At 40.3% G+C, this 19,176-nt stretch overlaps 1 protein-coding gene across 2 annotated transcripts; it reads right to left on the bottom strand.

Moving 5' to 3' along the window:
- Positions 1-4,375: 4,375 nt before the first annotated feature.
- trip10a (thyroid hormone receptor interactor 10a) lies at positions 4,376-19,103 on the bottom strand. Of its 2 annotated transcripts, XM_026355997.1 has the most exons (15): positions 18,501-19,103; positions 13,885-14,000; positions 13,279-13,335; positions 12,438-12,585; positions 11,398-11,460; positions 10,837-10,941; positions 10,613-10,741; positions 10,273-10,419; positions 9,967-10,155; positions 7,492-7,656; positions 6,458-6,567; positions 6,073-6,205; positions 5,698-5,786; positions 5,480-5,613; positions 4,376-5,228 (listed from the first exon to the last, which is right to left on the bottom strand). In XM_026355997.1, the coding sequence occupies exons 1-15, from the start codon at positions 18,522-18,524 to the stop codon at positions 5,077-5,079; spliced, it is 1,761 nt and encodes a 586-aa protein (XP_026211782.1). In that variant the 5' UTR covers positions 18,525-19,103; the 3' UTR covers positions 4,376-5,076. The 2 variants fall into 2 exon arrangements, with proteins under 2 accessions (XP_026211782.1, XP_026211790.1); XM_026356005.1 differs by lacking the exon at positions 7,492-7,656.
- Positions 19,104-19,176: the final 73 nt, after the last annotated feature.

Raw genomic sequence — 19,176 nt, 5'->3', positions numbered from 1 at the left:
ATCAGAACAAAATGAAAGCATCTGAAGTCAAATTTTAAGCATCTAAGCAAATCATGGCAGGACTGTATGCTTCTAAGTGGGAAGTGCCTGGCACTCACTTTGCAGAGGAAGACCACAAGTGGCCCCAATATCACAAGGTCAATACATTAGTCTTCACTCACTGAGAGATAGAAAAGCAATTTCATCTCTGAGGGATAATTTGTTAAATAAATAGCACAAGACCCCTATCAGCTGCCAAAAAGAGGCTGTCTATTAGTGGTCTCAGAGTAGCTGTCTCTAAAACCCCACCCCAAGCTTTGGGTCTTGTTTCCCTTCCTGAGAAGTGATTTAGAGAGTGGGTTGTAATGAAGCACACTACTAAATCTGGCAGTGTTGGACTACTCCTGGTTTCACTGCGGCTGAAAACAGGTTTCACAGTAGCATTACAATGTTTCTAACTAGTGGAGCTTCTTATAGACTCTTTGAATTCACATAAAATACCACCAAACACCAACAGTGTTCCCAACACAAAAGTGGTAAAGAGATAAAAAAAATTAGCCTCAAGCTGTGCCGCAGGAATGAACATAAGGCAGTGATTAATCGGTGGGACTTTTATTTATAAATCTATGTTAAAGTTACAAAGAAGCTGCAAAAGTTAGCCGTGTATTTGTGAAATTTATTATCCACATCACAAAACAGCTGAGTAGGTGTGAACCTGAAATATTAATTATTCAGTGATTGTCCGGCTAATCTTGCAAATTGTCTTCTAGAGTGGCTTAATGGTATAGTGAGATTATATGCCGTTCAGATGCTATTAGACCACAGAAGCTGCTGAGCCGCTTAAATGTTTCCCTCCATCTCTGTCGTTTTTTTCCCCCCTGCAGCAACTGCTTGAAGATCAAGTTCTTAAATCTTTAATCACCTGTGGTGCAGTAGGCAGAGAAATAATTGCTTATTTTGTAACAGCACCCACCATAATAAAAGGGGTATGATACATCACTTACACTGTTATGGGGACTGACACAGAATGCTGATACTAATACTGTGCCAGAAGATGACAGTTTACACTGTTTTTATATTGATATTACCACAATATCCAGCTGCCCTAAAGGATCATCAGGTTGCTGCTCATTAGTATCAGCCAGTGTGACTATTTTGTGCCTTTAATTTAAGTGTGTGCAGTGGGAGGTGAGCAGCAGCTTCTGTTTTCTGCAACCTAAAATTAAAACAAGCATAGACTAGCACACACGTCCTGAAACACGGCAACACGTGTGCACATCTTCAACCTGCGACGACCGGGGTTTCTTTTCAGACTTGGCAGGGACGTCAAATGGGCAGTCCATCAAGGTTTGTTGGGGAAGACACTGGCAGTTTACATCTTAAGGCAGAGGCGGAGATTTTTTCAATATAATCCAATTTATCTGCCGGCTCCTATGTCAGGAACATTAAAATCAAGTTGTTCAGACCAGTGCTGGTCACTGAAAAACGAGACAGGAAAAGCTCTCTGCTGTTTCTTTTTAATTTTGTGCACTTCCTCTTCCTCCAACCTCCGTTCTTTAAACAACTATATTTGTTTTGATGTGTTTATTGTCTAATTAGGCAGCTGCCACAATTTCTTTATTATTTGAGCATTAGTCTCGTCCAGACCGGTCAAAATATGTCCACACGAAGATGTCAAAGGTCATCCCGCCTACGTGTGCAAACCTTTATTTGTCCATAACAGACTAGTGACATCTCCAGAAAGTAACGTACATAAAATGGCTTTTTTTCATGACTTTGACTGACTATCGCGATCTATCTTTGGCTACTAGCCTCCTCAAGACATGTCCAACTTAATCTGCCATCACCACATGCATTCATAGAGCATTTATCTTGTTATTTCTGCCTTTCTGCAGTAAAGTCACACTCAGCCTCTAGCTCTGCCCTCGTATAAGATCTAACCTTTTTACACACAGTTACAGAAAATATTTTAATTTACATAGAGAAAAAAAACCCTGAGGGTATTCCTATTACTGCCTGAAATGTGTCGACATTTTGATTTAGGTAGTGTTTTGTGTCACTTATTTCATCCCACAATTTCCGTAATGAGTTTTGATGTTAAGTAACACCAAGGCTTAAGCACGTTCATCTGTATTTTATGTTGTTTTTACACAGTATAAAAAAGTTTAATCAATTTTTGTTTAATTAAAAAGATAACCCAGATTAAACTCATGTTAAGGTCATATTAAACATCTTAATCCCATGTACGGGGATGGGGAAATTATATTAGATACAGCAAGAGAGATGTTATCTTGTAAATGCTGCCTGTGTCTTTTTGCTAAAGCATCCTCCCAGATCTTTCTGCAGGATCTAAGTTTCAAACCACTGGAGCAGCTCCAGTCTAATCCCTGCTATTAGGGGAGAGATAGTGGATGTTGTCAACAGGTATAGTATACCATGACAGCCAAGGTGAAATTACCCCATCTCTGTTGTCTCTTTCAAAAGGATAAATCTTTAATGATTCACAAAGGGCACAGCAAATGTTGCTGCAGCTCAGTGGGGTGTGGCTGGAGGTGCAACATGCTCACAAACCCCTACAGTGTGCACTGTAGCAGCTGCACCGCATGTTATTCAGTGAGGATTTCCATCTCCAGGTTGTGCTAAGGTGCCAGGATGCAGTCTTGTCTCCCAGCTGTAGGCATGTGCAGGATGTTGGCTGCATCCAGTAGCTTTATTGAAAGCTGACCTTTAAAGGCTTTGAATACAAATGATGATCCAGCTCCTCAGTCATCTGAGCAGTCAGTCACTTCCACAGCCTGCTACTGCTGGATGCTCCATTAACTGAATAAAGCTCCACCACTTCTCCTCAGTTTTTAATTTCCTTAAAAATTGTACAACAATTCACATTAAACCTTGTGTTTGACCAAGTTCACATTAATTGTCTTTCCCTTCAGTTGTCAATAAGGTGAATGTGAAAGCCAGGCATGCCAATTTGAGGTTATTTAATTAGTTATTATAAGCAGCATGGTTTAGAAGCCAGAGCAATTTAATCAGGTATGCAAATGCATGGCCTATATTGAAAACATAATTATGCAGAGAGGACGAGTACATGTAGGATGTGGTCCACCTCCCTGAGAAATGATGCAACAGTGCCACCCATTGAAAATGAAATGCATGTACTCTGAAGAGTTGATGGTCAGAGGAACAGCAATTCTCAGAAAGAACTGGGTTCTGTTTCACTTCTTGTGACATTTTGTGGATCACTTGAATGCAAACTAAATGGATGAACTCCCAAGAGTTGGAATTTAAATTTTACACTGCTACTGGACTGATTGGATGAGAGGTAAATCATTATGGTTTTGTGAGTGTTGAAAACATCTAACACTCCCCACACATAGAGGAAAAGTTGTTATTTCTGTGGTCAAAAGCTAAGTGAGCATTTGCGTTGGGTCATAAAAATGTGAATAAGAGCAATAATTTGGAAAATACAGTCTTTGAATTAAGTTCAAAAGCAGAAAATTTGATTCACTTATAAAAAGGCAAATCTTCCATACACCTACTTTCATAATAGGCTATATTATCTTTTGTTCCAAGTATTCAAATTAAACAAAATACAAAATATCAAAGATCAATAGACACTGTGTTTCAAATATATATTTATTCATGAGTCCAGAAATGACATTACCACTTCTAACTGAAATGTGCTTTACATTTATTACGCCTTGAACAAAAAAAAAAATTAAAAAAGGAAAAAGAAAAGGTATGTACATAATGATTTTACCCAGAAAGGCACAAAAGACAAATGAGCAATTACTGCTTCTTGCTGGCTCCTAAGCAATGTAAAAAAGGCATGTGAATCCATTTAAAATGTATGTATATAAATGTGTAAAGTAAGTCCAAATAAAATTAACTGAGCTAGCAACATAATTACAGACATTTAGCTTTCTCTCACAATGTAACTATCTTTATTTGAATGGTTAAAAAGCTAATAAGACAATAGTGGTGTTGTGATAGCTAAAATATATATTATTTATTACATAAATACAATAGTCTTAGCACAGTTTGCGTGTGCATTATTTACTCCCTTTCGTGGCTACAAACAGTCCACTATGTGTGCAAGGGGAAGTGTGAGAACATCCTTAATACATAGTACAACTTCTGTCACTACAAAATATAATTCACAGAACATACACATTTGTAATAAATTATTTTAGCACAATGTCCAGATTGTAACTATTAAGACAACAGCTACTGTAAATCCTTGTTACTGCTATGGATTGAAAGTTATCTTAAATGATGTCGATATGATATGGCTTAAGTGTTTTAATTGTCGTGTGAGAGATTTACCATGACAGGAGAGCGGTCGACACCTTTGGTCTGACAAATTGCTGAAAACCATAAGTGAAGCATCCCCCCCCCCCCCCACAAATCGCATTCATTCCCTTGGGGACACTCAAAATCTCAAGTTCAACCATAAGCAAAGTGACGGTGCCATATGTCTTTGCAAGTGCTATTAAAGCTTGAAAGTGGCATGCTTGAGACAAATATAAACTGCAACAGGTGAATTATTTTAGGCTGTGTGGTAGAGTGGACTGCCGTGGGACAAAGCAGGTCAGTTTTTAACTGCAAAAGGTAAACAGGTGAGGTAACTTCCTCCTAAGTATTACTGGTATTAACACTCAGTGTTAAAGATTACAGCAGCACTCAGCAGCACTCCTCTTCTACTTCTTCCTCTCATATTTAAAAGTGAATGCCTTATTGTGCTTTGGAACAATTTGAGCACTTGTAGCATGATGGTTCCTAAGATCCATTCAACACTTAACCAAAACCAAAAAGTTATTGTGATATATCAAAAAAAGAAAATAACTCGGTTGTTGAGGTGGCTTAGGTAACTGCTATTACAATGATGTAACATGAGGAACACACTGTTAGCACCATTCCTCTCCCCATTCAGGCACCCGTCCCAAGAAATCAAAGCATCTTATTTGGATCTCCTTCTGGATACACAGGTGGTCCAGCCTAGAGTGCTGTGGCTTCTTTGTGATTGGTCCCATGGGAACAACTGCATACAGTTTTTCAAGGTGCTAATCTCTTCTTCTATTGTTCCTTGTGTTTTTCTCATTTGTTTAGGTTGATGGTGACATAAGATGTTGGTATGTAGCCTTCATCCCCATTGTTCCTACGCACTCTGGTCCAACCGTCTCCCTTGTCCTCCTCTACCACAGCCAGCACTTCCCCTTCCTGCATAGAGATTGTCCCTTCACTGGCACCTGAAGAGGGAAGGACACACACAAATGATTCCCAGAATAAAATTCTTTATTTTTAAATTCTTTTGTATTCTTTAGATAAAAATTATCATTAATGTAGTATAATTAACAAAATTCACATTTTAAGAAGGTCACTAATCTCCAGTTTAGATTTCTCAAGTTTAGAAAAACATTCAAGCAATTAACAATTTTCTACACACAATGCTCAACATACAATAAGTGAGTAAGGCAGTAAGCTAAAAGAGCTTTAATACCGGGGAAGTTGTACATGGCTGTGCATTTGCCGATAGGAGCAGATAACTCCTCGTCCTCAAAGTCATCGTCAAACTCAGCGTAGATGGCTTGGGAGGGATCAGGAGTGCTTTCATCTGAGTGCGCTCCATCAGGGCTGATTGGAAAAAAGAAAAAAGTGCAGCAGAGACAACACCTCATTGTGTCAAACATAATGTCTATTAGTAGAAAGTAGTGATACCTTTGTACGTCATGAGCCCCATTATTGTTGAAGGTTTGAGTTTTATGGCGCACAGTGTCCCCTCGGCCTCCTGCTTCAGCCAGCCAAGTCTACCCGAGCGAAACAGTGACAGAACAGTGAAAATCATGAATGCTGTTTGCTGAAGTATGTGATACTGTGTTTACTGAGAGATACAGTATTAGGGGTCATGCTGTCCCCCTTACATCCTCCAGCTTTCGTTAGCTTTGTTTAAATTTTACCCACAGACAGGCAGCCATCACTGGATTACTGGAGGAGAGTTAAAACCTCATAATATTTTGCAATGAATGATACTATGTGGCCCTCATTATTTTAACTGAGGGCCACATAATATACATTAACAGTGGGCATGATTACCTCATACTTGTTGACCTCTCCTCTGAGCCGTTCTATATTCTGGGACGTCTGGCTGATTTGGGATGCCAGACTAGCAGGGTCTCCCATTTGAGGGTTTTTTTCATAAACATCTTTCATCTTCCCCAGGGCCTCACTGAAGAGCAGAGAGAGTCAGCGAGAAAGGAACAAGAGAGGATGAGGGAAAGTGACTTTCAGTAGAAACTGGTTCCCTGCAGAGCTTAGGGCTGGGTAAACAATTCAAACAGTCAAACAGACACCATAGAGTTATACACGCTGACATGCACAACATGAATATTCTATCCACACTCCCGCCAGAGAGGTTCTAACAGAGATGGGTATTAATACGCAGAAGGATACCCACATATACACACACAAATACACACACCTCTGATCTACTTCCTTTTGCAGCTCCTTGCAAATTTCATCTAATTTCTGTTGTAATCTCTTTCTGCGTTGCTCTGGAGGAAGATGTGCGAAGTCCTCTGTCACTGTGGGCTGTGGGCAAGAGGTCACAGGAAGGGTGGGTTAACACTAAACTCGAGTCTCGCAATAAAGCTGCTGTTTCATAATGACAACACCAAGCCTTTGGGTCCCATTTGAGCTCAACTCAGGGTTGTGACTGTCAATTCTTTACTGAAAAGAAATCTATTAGTCACATTAGTTTAACTTCCACTTAATGCAAAGCCAGTGATGTGCAATAGTGAGCTGAACCCAAAACCACAAATCATGGACCAACAAATATAAAGTAACAATGTAAATTTGCTAATTTCACCCTAAGGTTTAAGAAATAAAGCCATGGATGGAAAAGAAAGTGCAGAAGGCTATTTTAAAATCAGGTTATGAGTTGCCCCATTTCCTCTTGTGCTACCAAGCATTCCCCTCTTTCTCCACTAGGTGGCCACCTTTCCAATACAAACTCAAGAGGAGGGGCCATTTGCCACAAAACATGAGGCTACATGGTGCATGTTATTAAGACAGAGAAATTTCAGTCATCTAAACATTTAAGGGCCAGCAGAGTTTTGTGGGTGGAAAAGTATAACAAGGGGATGAGCTGCTGTAATGGAAAGGTGGCCATTTTTATGTCACAACTGAGAACCACCCCACACCAGCTGTGTCGTCCATATTACCAGGATCCTCTCGGGAGTAAATTTCTGAGGGAAAACAGAAACAATATGTCGATAGAAAGATGGCATAATGTCCTTAAAACTGGTGCTTGTTTCCTTTAAAGTGTTCAGTACATGTTTATAACACATAAATATATCAAGCCTAGTGAATATCCATTGTGAGAAGTAAGAGTCATGCCACATGTTTTAGTTTTGAAAAGGTTGTTCAGTAATTCCTGCTGAGGCTGAGGATTATGTGCAAGCCCTCATGAGTGGACGTTTCCTGGCACCCAACCCTTCTCTTCTGGTGACTCACCGATCTCCTGAGTGTCCGGAAGGAAGAGATTCTTGGTTTGACTGTCTTATTGATCTCCTTCAAACAGTACGACAGGGGGTCCCGGCCAAACTTGGGGGAAGGGGGTCCATTAGCAGGCGAAGGGGCAGGGGGTGTGGAGAATGGTGGGAGAGTGGAGGGAGACAACTGGGGTGGAATGAAACCAAAAGTACCAGCACCCGAGCATGAGATATGCAGGAATAGGGTGGTGTACAGGATGGGTGAGAGGGGATATAAAAAGGAGGGAAGATGGGGAAGACAATAACAAACAAGGTGACAAGGGAAAGAAAAAGACACTGTCAACACCTTAAAGCACACCACAAAGCCAGGAAGACAACACTGGAGCGAACCCAGCACTTGAGCCCAGAGAGCATGAAAGCACAAACGCACATCTGGCTCTTTTGCTCTCATTGACACACACAAACATAAATAAATAAATATATAAATAAATAAATAAATAAATAAATAAATAAATAAATAAATAAATAAATAAGAAAAATAAACACACACACACAAACAACAAAGCAAGCAACCAACCACAGCTCCCAAACTGGTGTCACCACAGCAACACGTGTAGTCAAACTAATGCCAGGCTGTACAGCGTAGAGTTTCAGTGAGGAACTGGAGCAGAACATCGAACCCACACCAAATTTACATTTCCTTAATTGGTTGGTTGGTTGTTTTTCTAACAGCTTAGCTTTTATTTCCATAAAATAATCTATGATATTTGACCCAGTCCCATTGCAGAGATGTGGTGACACTGTAAAGATAAAACTTTGTGACTGATTTAACAGGAAATCACTACTCGTTATACCTACACTGTAATAAGCTGCATTTAAAAGCTACTTTTTGGCCAAATTTTGACCAAAAAAAAAAAAAACCTTCAGACTCTAAACACACTGCAAAGCTGCAAAGCAGCTGGTAATTATAATGAACACTTTGGTGATCCAGGAAAATTGTCAGAAATAGCTTATTTAAATATTACTGCTTGTTTCTAAAATAAGCATTACAGCAATATTGACTAGTGGGGTTGCAGGATCCTGTACATTTATTTTAAGAAAACTATCAGTGAAGATGCTATCATGACTATAAAAAATACCCATGTTATGAAAAAATAACTCTCTTTAGGAAAGAGGTCAACTTGAAAACTTGCCTGGAACAGACTACAGTAAAATCTCGGTCAGCCGTGTGTCTATGTGGAAAAGTGTTGGTGGTGGGTCTCCATAGCTAAATTACACAGGAGGCTGACACCTTGTAGTCTTCAATATTGAATGTCTAAAAACAGTCATACAACAAGGTCCCTTGTGTACTTATCAAGGGTTTTAAATACAGCACTATTATTATGTGAACATCTACTGGCTAGGTGATACTTTTCTTAAGAACTAAATATAGAAGATCAATTAAGAATGAAACATTTTGGGGAGCAGATGTAGACCGAAAGTTCACTTTAGCCAATATAATGAGTCTCCTATTCATACTGCTTCAGGGATAATTGGGAGAGCATGACTGATGACACAGAGCACTGTGCCACACACATACACAGAACAGAAAGGGCGCACAGCAGAGCACAGAGCCCAGTACGGCATGCAGAGAGAAGAGAGGCGTTGAACAAGCAAACACTACAGGGAGGAAAGAAGGGATCATTTAGCACTGGGACTTGGAGGAGGGCAACCATTAGCTGGTTAGTGGTCAGCCTTTCGTATCGCCAGTTTAATTTTGGACCTCCTTCACTGTGCTCCATTGAGATAAGAGCGGTATTTTGCTATGCAGTGAAGCTCTCTTGACCCTAATAGATACCGAATAGACAGTAGAAGTTTTTTTGTTTTTCTGACCTGGCAAACCTGATGTCATCCTGATATTGGTACAAAGATTCAATTGTGATGCGAGACATAAGGCCAGGTTGTGAGTAGTATAATGGGAGCAGTGTGTTTGTGGATGCCTGTAGTAGAAAATCCAATGTTGTTTGGGCCCCGTGCTGATGAAAGCACAAGCGCAGCAGAATGCTGACTGCAAGCTGACCTATTGGAAACCGCGCTGCAGAGAGAGGGAGGGTGTGGAGGGGGCAAGGTTTATTCACTCACAGCCAGCAACGGAGTCATGCAAAGGACCTTTTCTAGAATTGTGTGTGTGTGCACGTACGTGTACAATATAATGACAGAGGCTCGTGCATTATTATACTGAGCTTTAGAGATGAGAAGGTTATATATGTGTGCTGCCTGTGTGTAGCCACAACTTCAGGTCCATCATGAGTGCTCTGCCTCGTTGCTCTGTGGCTCAAACGCTAGCATTGCCGTGCAAGGAGTCACCCACTAATTTGACTGCCCACCAACAGATTTTCAAATCTGCAATCACTGATCATTGGCAGAGGGTGGGTGACTAACTCATTCATTTCACATTTCCACAATGCAAACAAAAGAACCTTCTGTCAGTGTGCTCTACTATCATCCAATGTCCTACCTTACTCTTTTTGCTGAAAAGCCAAAAGTTTTTGCTCCTGTTCTTTCCTGGAAGGTCCACGTGGCCTTTAGGTGTACCCAGGCTACTGTCCGATGAGGCTCGATTGATGCCCTGACTGTAGTCTTCAAACTCCAAATCCCCAGGGCGCTCAAAGCCTGACTTGTTCTGCTCTATTACAGCAATGGAGTCCTGCATTGCATGCAATGATGGATAAGAGCAATCAAGAGTTTGAACAGCAAAACAAATTGATAGTATAAAGCCATACTGCATATAATAATCCATTTAGCAGTTTTGAGACTAACTCACATTCCTCTCATTAACATTAGTGCCAGCTTTAGTAATGCCCTCCAGGCACTTGCCAATGATAGGCATCACATGCTTCTCTGTGTCTGAGAACAAAATGTAGCCCTGGGCCAGCTTCTTTACTCGCCTCTCATCCAGATCCTGCAATTTCTAGTAAACAGACAATGGTTACTCAGACAATGCCATTATTAGGATTGAGACAATACACAGAGTGATATCTGGCCTGTAATACCATGTGTATGTTAATGTCCACTTCACAACATGATGTTCCTGTGGTAGGGCTATAAAATACAATGGAAGCTAACAAGTTTAAATGTGTCATGTTGAAATATGAAAGTCTTACATTAAAAATGAGCGGCATATCATTGAAATAAAACTGGCTCTGCTCCTTGTTGTACTTCTGGAGTTGAGCCGCATAGTCGTTCTTGCACTCCTCTGCTATGTGTGCTCTCATATGAGCCTGTTGTTTGGCCTACAACCACACGTACAGCAAACAGATTAGCCAGTTGCACATGCACTTTTATTTTGTGAAACAGCACTTGTGATGTTGATTTCCCCCCTCGTTACCTTTTCTACGTCTGCTTTTGTAGCATTGATATCTTGGTCAGTTTTCTCTGCATACTGTGCTGCACGCTCCGCTTCTCTCCACTCCCTCTCAAATCGCTTTTTACTCTGACACAAGGAAAGAAAAACAGCAAATTGGGGTTATTTACTGAAAGAAATATAGAGTGGATCTACTTTTGTTGAGCAAAGCATTTTTATTTTGTCTTTCTAAAAAGACGGGGGGGGTTTTGGGTCATAAAATCAATCACTAACTATGAAATCGCTCTTGGATTTATGATATAAGTGTAAAATAGGGAGCTGCTTTCCATTCTGCCCAACTGTTTTTACTATAGACAAACAGTATAGTCACATGACTCACCACACTGAATGTGCACCCTTTTTTTCAAAGACTGTTTCCTTCCTTTCTTTTGGCCTTTGCACATGAACACAAAGGGATATACAATAGCTGCTTGATACTAAATAAAACATTGTTCGGTACGTCAAGCATGCTAGATGCCTGTCCAGGAGAAATGTATTTTACAACATCTTGTTACCAATGTTTTAAACTTCTTAGACTAGACTTACACTGTCAAGCTGCTTGTAGGTGCTCTCCAAACACTGCTGGGCCTTCTTGGCCTCCATGAGATACTGCAGACATTCATAAAAATAGACAGTGAGAAGAAGGGTCAGATGACAGACAGCGAGGGAGCGAGAGAGGCAGCCATGTGTAGAGAGAACAATAACCTCCTAAAGCCACATAACATAACTGACAAGAAAACAAATACCAATGTGTCTGTTTGAGACATCACGTCTGCAGTGCGAGCCTGTACATGGCTGCAGTGCTCTGCAAACCAGTGGGAGCCGAAAGCGATTCACTCAGAGAAATGACACACCACCAATCAGACTATGCCTCCCTCAGGAGACACTAAAGGCTTCCTTCCTGTCACAACAGTGAGATCTCCAGATCTCCACTCCTCCTCTTTTGTGCTCCCACCTTTTATACTCCTCAGCAGACGTATCCTCAGGCAGCTACTGCATCCAACCTGTGACTTGCTGACAGCACCATATTGTTGGTTCCTTCTACTGATATTCATTTCCAGATTTTTATGGCAGCCTCTTTCAGTTGTCGTTTGTTTTGTCGTGATGGTTGTGGTATTCTTTATACTCCTGAATTAACTCTACTGCTAGCACCATGAGTTACAACATCAATAAAGATTGGCGAGCCTGCTCCAGAAACACATGCCACAACACTACCTCCACTGTGCTTCACAGATGAGACATTTTGATCCTATGCCCGAATGTCTAGAATGAATCACAAATTAATTGGTCTTGCTATTCTAATACTGTGGGAGGGGACTGTGTGTGTTTCTGTTGTCCACACAAGTGAAATTGTGTCAAAGTAAAAAAAATGGCAAGGATCTCATCATAACCTAGCAGGCAAGCTACAGGCCTGACAACAAGGCTTTGGGATTATTTCCTCTGAGGAGTTTAAACTGTGTATTTTAAGCAAGTAGTCTGAAACACACAATTTTACCTGTCACATTTGGTTTATTTGAGTATACTTGCTGCTGCAGAGATGGACTTGTACTATCCTAACCTAGTGCTCCTCTATATATGAAGCTCACCGTCTTTCGTTCCAGCTTGAGCTCTTGCAGGTACTTGGTGAGATCAATGCAAATGTTCATCATCATGTTCTCAGCAATCAGCTCTCTCTGTCCGGCATAGTCGTTCATCTCATTCAAGATGTCCAAAAAAGCCTGGTAAGTGGACAACCTAACATTTGAGGGGATGAGAGAGGAAAGGGTGGAGAAATAAAGACAAAGCGATGTGGCCAGTGATAAGATGACAACAACACAGGCTCAAAGGGCAATCAACAGCAGGCCGAGTCATGATAAGAAGCCCATGACTTCCTTATTCCTGTTTCCTTTTAGGCGTATTTGAATGGATCTAACAGCAGCCCCCGACTACAACATGGAGGACACTAATGACTACATGATTCCTATTACGTTACTGGGAGCCCTGTTTTCCTGTTAGTTTAACAAGCGGTAGTCCAAATTGACAAAGTAAGCACAATTATCACATTATTATACTTACATCTGCAATAATAGACTTAGTTGCAGTAGAAATAAGTTGCATATGATGAACTTAGAAAGAAGGAATTGCATTACTGAGCAAGAATATCATTAATTTGAACTTGTGTTTGTGTTTTCCTGATAAATGCAAATCCCATACTCACTCTCTATAAGCTCACTTTCTGATCTCTACCAACTCCTGAGGGAAACATTTGTCTCTTTAGCTACTAAATGCTTGGTATGTACACCAGCTGGTGGAAGACACTACACAGGTAGTGTAAGTGGGTTTATAGGCTTTTTCTCAAAAGCAAATATTGAACATTGAATATTTTCAAACATCCAATTCTTTATTTTATTGGCAAAAAGCTTTGGAAGAAACCCCGTAGTGGCTCACCTGCTCTCTAGGTCATCTTTGCTGCTTCTTTTTAGGTTGTATTTCTTTGAAAGGTTCCTGTGGAAAATGAAAGTGCAAATAAACAAATTGTTACTGGCAAATGGGTGAAACGATGGATTACGGTTTAAGAATGCTCACTATTTTGCAACAACCCACTGTCTGTTTTATACAATAGGATTAAAAACAAAAGTCCACAATGAACATGTTAAAATAATCGTTCTTCCTTCTTTCACTCTCTCTCTGACCACATCCTGTCTATCATGTGCCAGTCTGCTCCCACTTCCTCTCCTCTCCAGCAAAGCTCAGCACTACAGATGTGGGCCTGCAGATGGGAAACAACTGGGAGAGGGAGCCCCATGCAAGAAGAGAGAGAAAGAGCAAGACAACGAGCAGGCTGCAGCTGGAGAATGAGGCCAGTGTTTCATGGACAAGCTAGATTCTGTCCCAAAGTGGTCATAAGACCCCACAAACATTTCATAAACAGCCTTTTAACATGCACAAATGCAAACACACATTGACAACACACACTGACACGAGCAGCACACTCACACTAAAGTATTTCAGGCGCATAGCTCAGGAGAACAACGACAAGAGGCCGAGACCTACCTCAGTTGTTTGGCATAGTTCTGCTCAATCTCTGTCCTCTCCTTCACAAATTTCACATACTTCTCCACCAGCTCCAGGCCAGACTGTGTGTGCTTGTCAATGATGTCATACTGGTCCTGAAGACAGGAGCACGAGAGACAAATAAGGAAAAGATATTAAACTACCACACTGAGGGATGTGGAACCATGTGTTAACATCTAGGTCAAAACTGGGAGGCTTAAGGTCATGAGTATCTTGGGTGGATGGCAATAAACATATCAAGGCTTGGTCCTGCATGTTGGATTTCACAAATGCTCTCCACTCCACACACAAAAAAACCTGGCAATGATTTCTAGCATTCCAGCTTGTTTTAAATCACGGGGCACCCATCATGCTCAAAAGAGTGGACATCCTGTGTCGAAAGGATATAGTGTCATAACATGTACTGCTCTGCTGATACATCTGCTGCTGTACTGAATAGCAATGTAACATTCTGAATTACATAAAATGAGCTTTAGAGAGTAAATGTGAATGTAGCTCTTTGACCTAGTTCATGTCTAGTTTCAACTTGAAAGACCTCTGGCACAGTACAACTAAATTTGCTGATTATTATTATTTTTTTTTTCATACTGTGTGTTACTAGGCAGTTTATCGTGTTCCTCTTTTGCTTCTTTAGCAGAGCACGTTATTAAACCTTCATGCTCAGACAGGTACGTTAAGAGTGAGAGATGATATCTCAGCCAATCTTCTTTTGAATATTAGGAATGGGCTCAATTAGAAAGGGCCATTGCTGACAAGTTGGGCCATGTTCTCCTGTACCCTTTATGCACTTCAGTTAATCCTAAAGAGACAAAACCCAAATGAATGTGACAGTGTTCAGCCTAATTACAGAACAGGGCTAAAAGATTACAAAAGGAGGACTGCAATCCATCACCACTGTAACACCTAACCAGAAGGCAGTGCTCCAGGCTTAATTTAGTGTCATTAATTATGGAACAGAAGTCAATACACCTTACTTACAACTAAAGATTTTCTGATTTCCTATGGTGCTTGTGTTAACAACACAACATAGAAATGACCTGCACTGAATTTATCTCTAGTTACAATAATCAAGAAGGATTTTACTAGAGTAATCAAAAATGTTTTGTGTAACTCTGTTTAAATCTATCCAACTTAAAAGAGTCAAGTTATTTATTTACATTGTGCAGTACTAGTCTGCATCCAGTACAACCTTTGCACAGCCACTTAAAAGAAGACTAGGTGCGTTAATATCTGATGCATATAATCCCTTACATGGAAAAGATATGATAAAAAAAGAGGAATATGAAAGAGGCACATTTAGACACATTCAAATAGTGGCCAGGATTTATCATAAGTGAAAAATCAACACACATGCAGCAGTAGAGTGCCATCAAATTTTAGCCACATTCCCTCCCAGAGTTACAGATTCATGATTAAACCCTGCATTGAAGTAAATAGTAGGGCTGAACTAACTGAACTGTTGAAGTCTTAATTGTAGATTGACAATTTCATAACTCAGGGGAGGTCATGCATCATATTATGAAAAGCAATGATAGCAGACATGTAAAGTACTTCCTTGAGCTCTTGATGCGGGTATTTCATATAGATAAGTCTATTATTTGCATATCCCATTTGTGAACTAGTGACTTGTGTGCAAAAAGGGCAACTACTGTGGACATTGATGGTGAGGTCAGGAATTGCTAAGTGTTGGGTTTATCTCTCTGTATCCAGACCAATATTCTGACTCCCGTTTAGACCCTGCACATCAATTGTCTTTTATTGGTGGTTTTTAATGAGGTATAACTAGCATGTCTGCTAGCATACAGATGTTTTTCTCCAAAATGATGCAAGGATTTACACTGTCAGGAATATTATAAGGAAGTGTGGTGCCAATGGGTTTCACCCATTGTTAAATATACAGTTTTTACAAGACAAGCAACAACATTTTTACTAGTTACTACCATTTATTGTTCCCTGTTGCCTTTGGTTCCAATAATAAAAATACAAGTTTCAGATGGTTATGAAGTGGCAAAAACAGCATGTTTAACTATTCTAACATGCCTCCCACTCACCATTACCCAAAGAATCAGTACTCAGTTCAAGGGTTTATTCTTTCTTCAAAATTAAATTTAACACTATGGGAAAATGTGTTTTTTAATAAATATAAATAAAGGCAAAAAAGCATCTTAAAAGTCTGTGTGAGTTAGTTTTCAATTACTTGATTTAAAACAGAGTTCCCAAATTAAAAAGAAATACTAGTCTCATTTAAAATTGTAGTTTGTAAGAACATAATCAGTGTCAACGTCAAATACCAGTGGCAGTGAGACTTCTACAATTTATTACCATCTAAAGCCATATAAAGATAATTTTATGACCGTCTAAAATTATCTTTATAGATCCCCATAGAGTGGGTTTGTACTGAAGTGATTTTTCATAAATCATAAATGGTTCTGCTCTTGACAACTTCCAAGTAGTCCACTTGTCTTTGTATAGTTCTGTTTCTGGTAGGTCTTATATCCTATACATCTTCTTCTTCTTCTTCTTCTTCCAAGTGCTGTCATCACATATCACGTATATTTTAGACATTTTTACTTATTGTATAAGGTTCCACGGGTAGCATCAGTAGCATCTTTTGTAGAATTTCTTAACAAGAAAAGCCACAGCTTCCATTTTATGGCACATATTTAGGCAGTAGGGTTAAAAAAAAAACATATAGGCCTAAATTGATATTTCAAATATCCAATTAAACTTAGCACATATGCAGAGTGTCCTTTTTGTGTAATCTCCCAATACTTCCAGTAATATCAGGGAGAAAACTGGCATCAAGCAATGCCACATGACTTCTACAGGAGTCACTCAGAAAGTCATCAACCTACAGGGCTTGGATGGATGTTTCACTCTTGAGTCACCCTGTCTTCTAGAAAATTAGGGGCCTAGCCCAGGCAGTCCTGCCACAGTAGTTCTCAAGAGTGGCCTGGTAACACTCACTATCACAGCTAATGCCTAGACAGTGATCTTGCTCTCTGCAAACTAGTGCCTTAAAATAGCCATGGGATTAACGGCAACAGGGGGACAGATGCCACAGCACTGACTTGGGCAAAGTCTCTCCAGCCAAACCAATTATGTCTACAGGGCTTTGTCTAACCAGACAGGTGAGAATACAGCCAATGCAACCTAATGTACAGAAACTTAGAGTCAAGTTGTTTTGTTTTTTTAACTTTTAATGAAACCATTAGTATTTTACATTAAGTAAAAGCAGAATAGTAGCTTTGGGAGAAGAGTTTCCTCTAAAACCAGTCACACGATTCTATGCTGTGAATAGGAGAGACTCCTGCACATAGACAGAGCCTCCGATTAATACTGGTGTATGGGTGTTTCTCTGACTCAAAGTAGGGCAAAACTAATTAGTCTGTTCCACCAGCATATACGATGCAAGGGGGACAGAGGAAGAGGCCTAGGGGGATACACTGTAATGAGGTCATGACCTCTTTGCAGTGCTCCATTTTACATATTCAGGTTCCCTGAAAATGTGCCTGTGTAATTGTTTGCAATTGTGTTGCTTTGGGCATCAAGGTAGCTCGTTACATGCAGGGTCACTGCTGTTACATTTAAGAAGTAGCTTAGAGTTTAGTACATAGCAGCCTGTGTGTTGACCTGCCAGAAGCACTCATCTTTAAAGGAGACCAGCTGGAGTGATTCTTTTTCATATGTGCAACAGGTCAACTAAAATCAATTAAAGGCAATGCCCTAGCAAATCTACTGTATTTACATATTCCAACAAATGACCTCTTCAGACCGTATTGTAAACATCAGTGACTCCTGAAATCAACATCTGACCAGTCAGGTGTATACACACACACACACACACACAGCACTTTAGTGCTGATGTTTGCTGGTTAGGCAAATGACAGCATCTGATTTCATCTCTATGGAAACAAGGTGTGTCAGACTGTAAACAGTGAAACATCCCACCGGGTACAATGCACCTCAACATACTTAAAACCCTTTTGTACAAGCAGAATAAATAACATCCTGACACAATGTTCAACTTGATGGAAAAAAAACTGTTTGGCAAATTGGATTTTTAAATTATTTTATTGTTGATTAGTACGTTACGTATGATTAACAATAGAGGATTTATGCCTGAAAGCTGACAAACAATACGAGAAAACGACTCCTCTCTTCACGGTCCAATCAAAGTTTTGAATTTCTGTGACTTTCCAAGTGTTTGGGTCGCGCACTGTACCTCCAGCCGACTATCCTACCTCACGGCTACTTTCATGTTCATGACTGATTCAGGAAAACAACAACAAATAAATCAGGTTAACCGTGTCTGTGCTTCATTTTCCATCAGCGCAGCACGTTGATAAATGAGCTTGTGGTGACCCACTCTTTGTTTGAGCCACTTATTAGTCTACTAAAGGAAACTGTCCGAAAATGGAAGCGCGTTCCTGAACGCACCGTTTCGCAAACACAAGCTGCAGAGCCAGCGGTTCACTGCTTTTTCTTCATACATTAATTGCATTAAACAATCTCGACTTTAGCGAACACTGCCTATAAAACCTCACTAAGCCACATTAACACTATAATCGAAGCAGGGCAGATGATGGACTCACCCACAGCTCCGTGCCCCAGTCCATGTTCAGCTTGTTGCCCAAGCTGCCTCCCGAATACAAAGAACTTCTCCAAAGTTATCCCAGCAGCGCGGAGGACGGCCCAGGCAACTTTAATCCAGCTTGATAAATAAGCCGTAACCACTACGCACTCCGGTTGTAGTTCATTCAATATGTAATGTAAACCAGCTTCATAATGAGCCAATTACCCGAGGCTGGCTGTCGTGCGTCTAGTTTGTCCAGATATTTTTCATAGCGAAGGAAAGAGGGATAAACGAGCTTTCACATCCGCGTCACTCCCAAATCTTAGGTCTTAAAGCGGCAGTACTGAGCCACACAGACACATCCTGACAACTGGCAGCTCCACTTGGCTTTAAAAGGTGTTTCTAAGTGTCTTTCACCTCGTTTATAATGACACTTTGCTGAATTGATGCCCAAACTAAAATAAACCCAAGAATCAACAGACGCTAAAACACACGACTGATGCTGGACACACACACAGTCAGTCAGTCTCAGTGCTGCTCATCTCACAATTGTCCCATAATTAAAGCCTGAAGCAGGTTTCTCTATTTCCAATTGAACGATTTAAGTGAAGTGAGGCTACAACAATGCACAAATCTGGCGTCACTGTGCAAAATGTTGGAAAGATTTTTGTTCATTCACAGCATAGAAACATAAA

This window comes from Anabas testudineus, chromosome 8, assembly GCF_900324465.2.
Source record: "Anabas testudineus chromosome 8, fAnaTes1.2, whole genome shotgun sequence".
Classification (NCBI taxonomy): Eukaryota; Metazoa; Chordata; class Actinopteri; order Anabantiformes; family Anabantidae; genus Anabas; species Anabas testudineus.
Note: the sequence above shows the minus strand (reverse complement) of the source record. Positions and strands in the feature narration are given on the sequence as shown.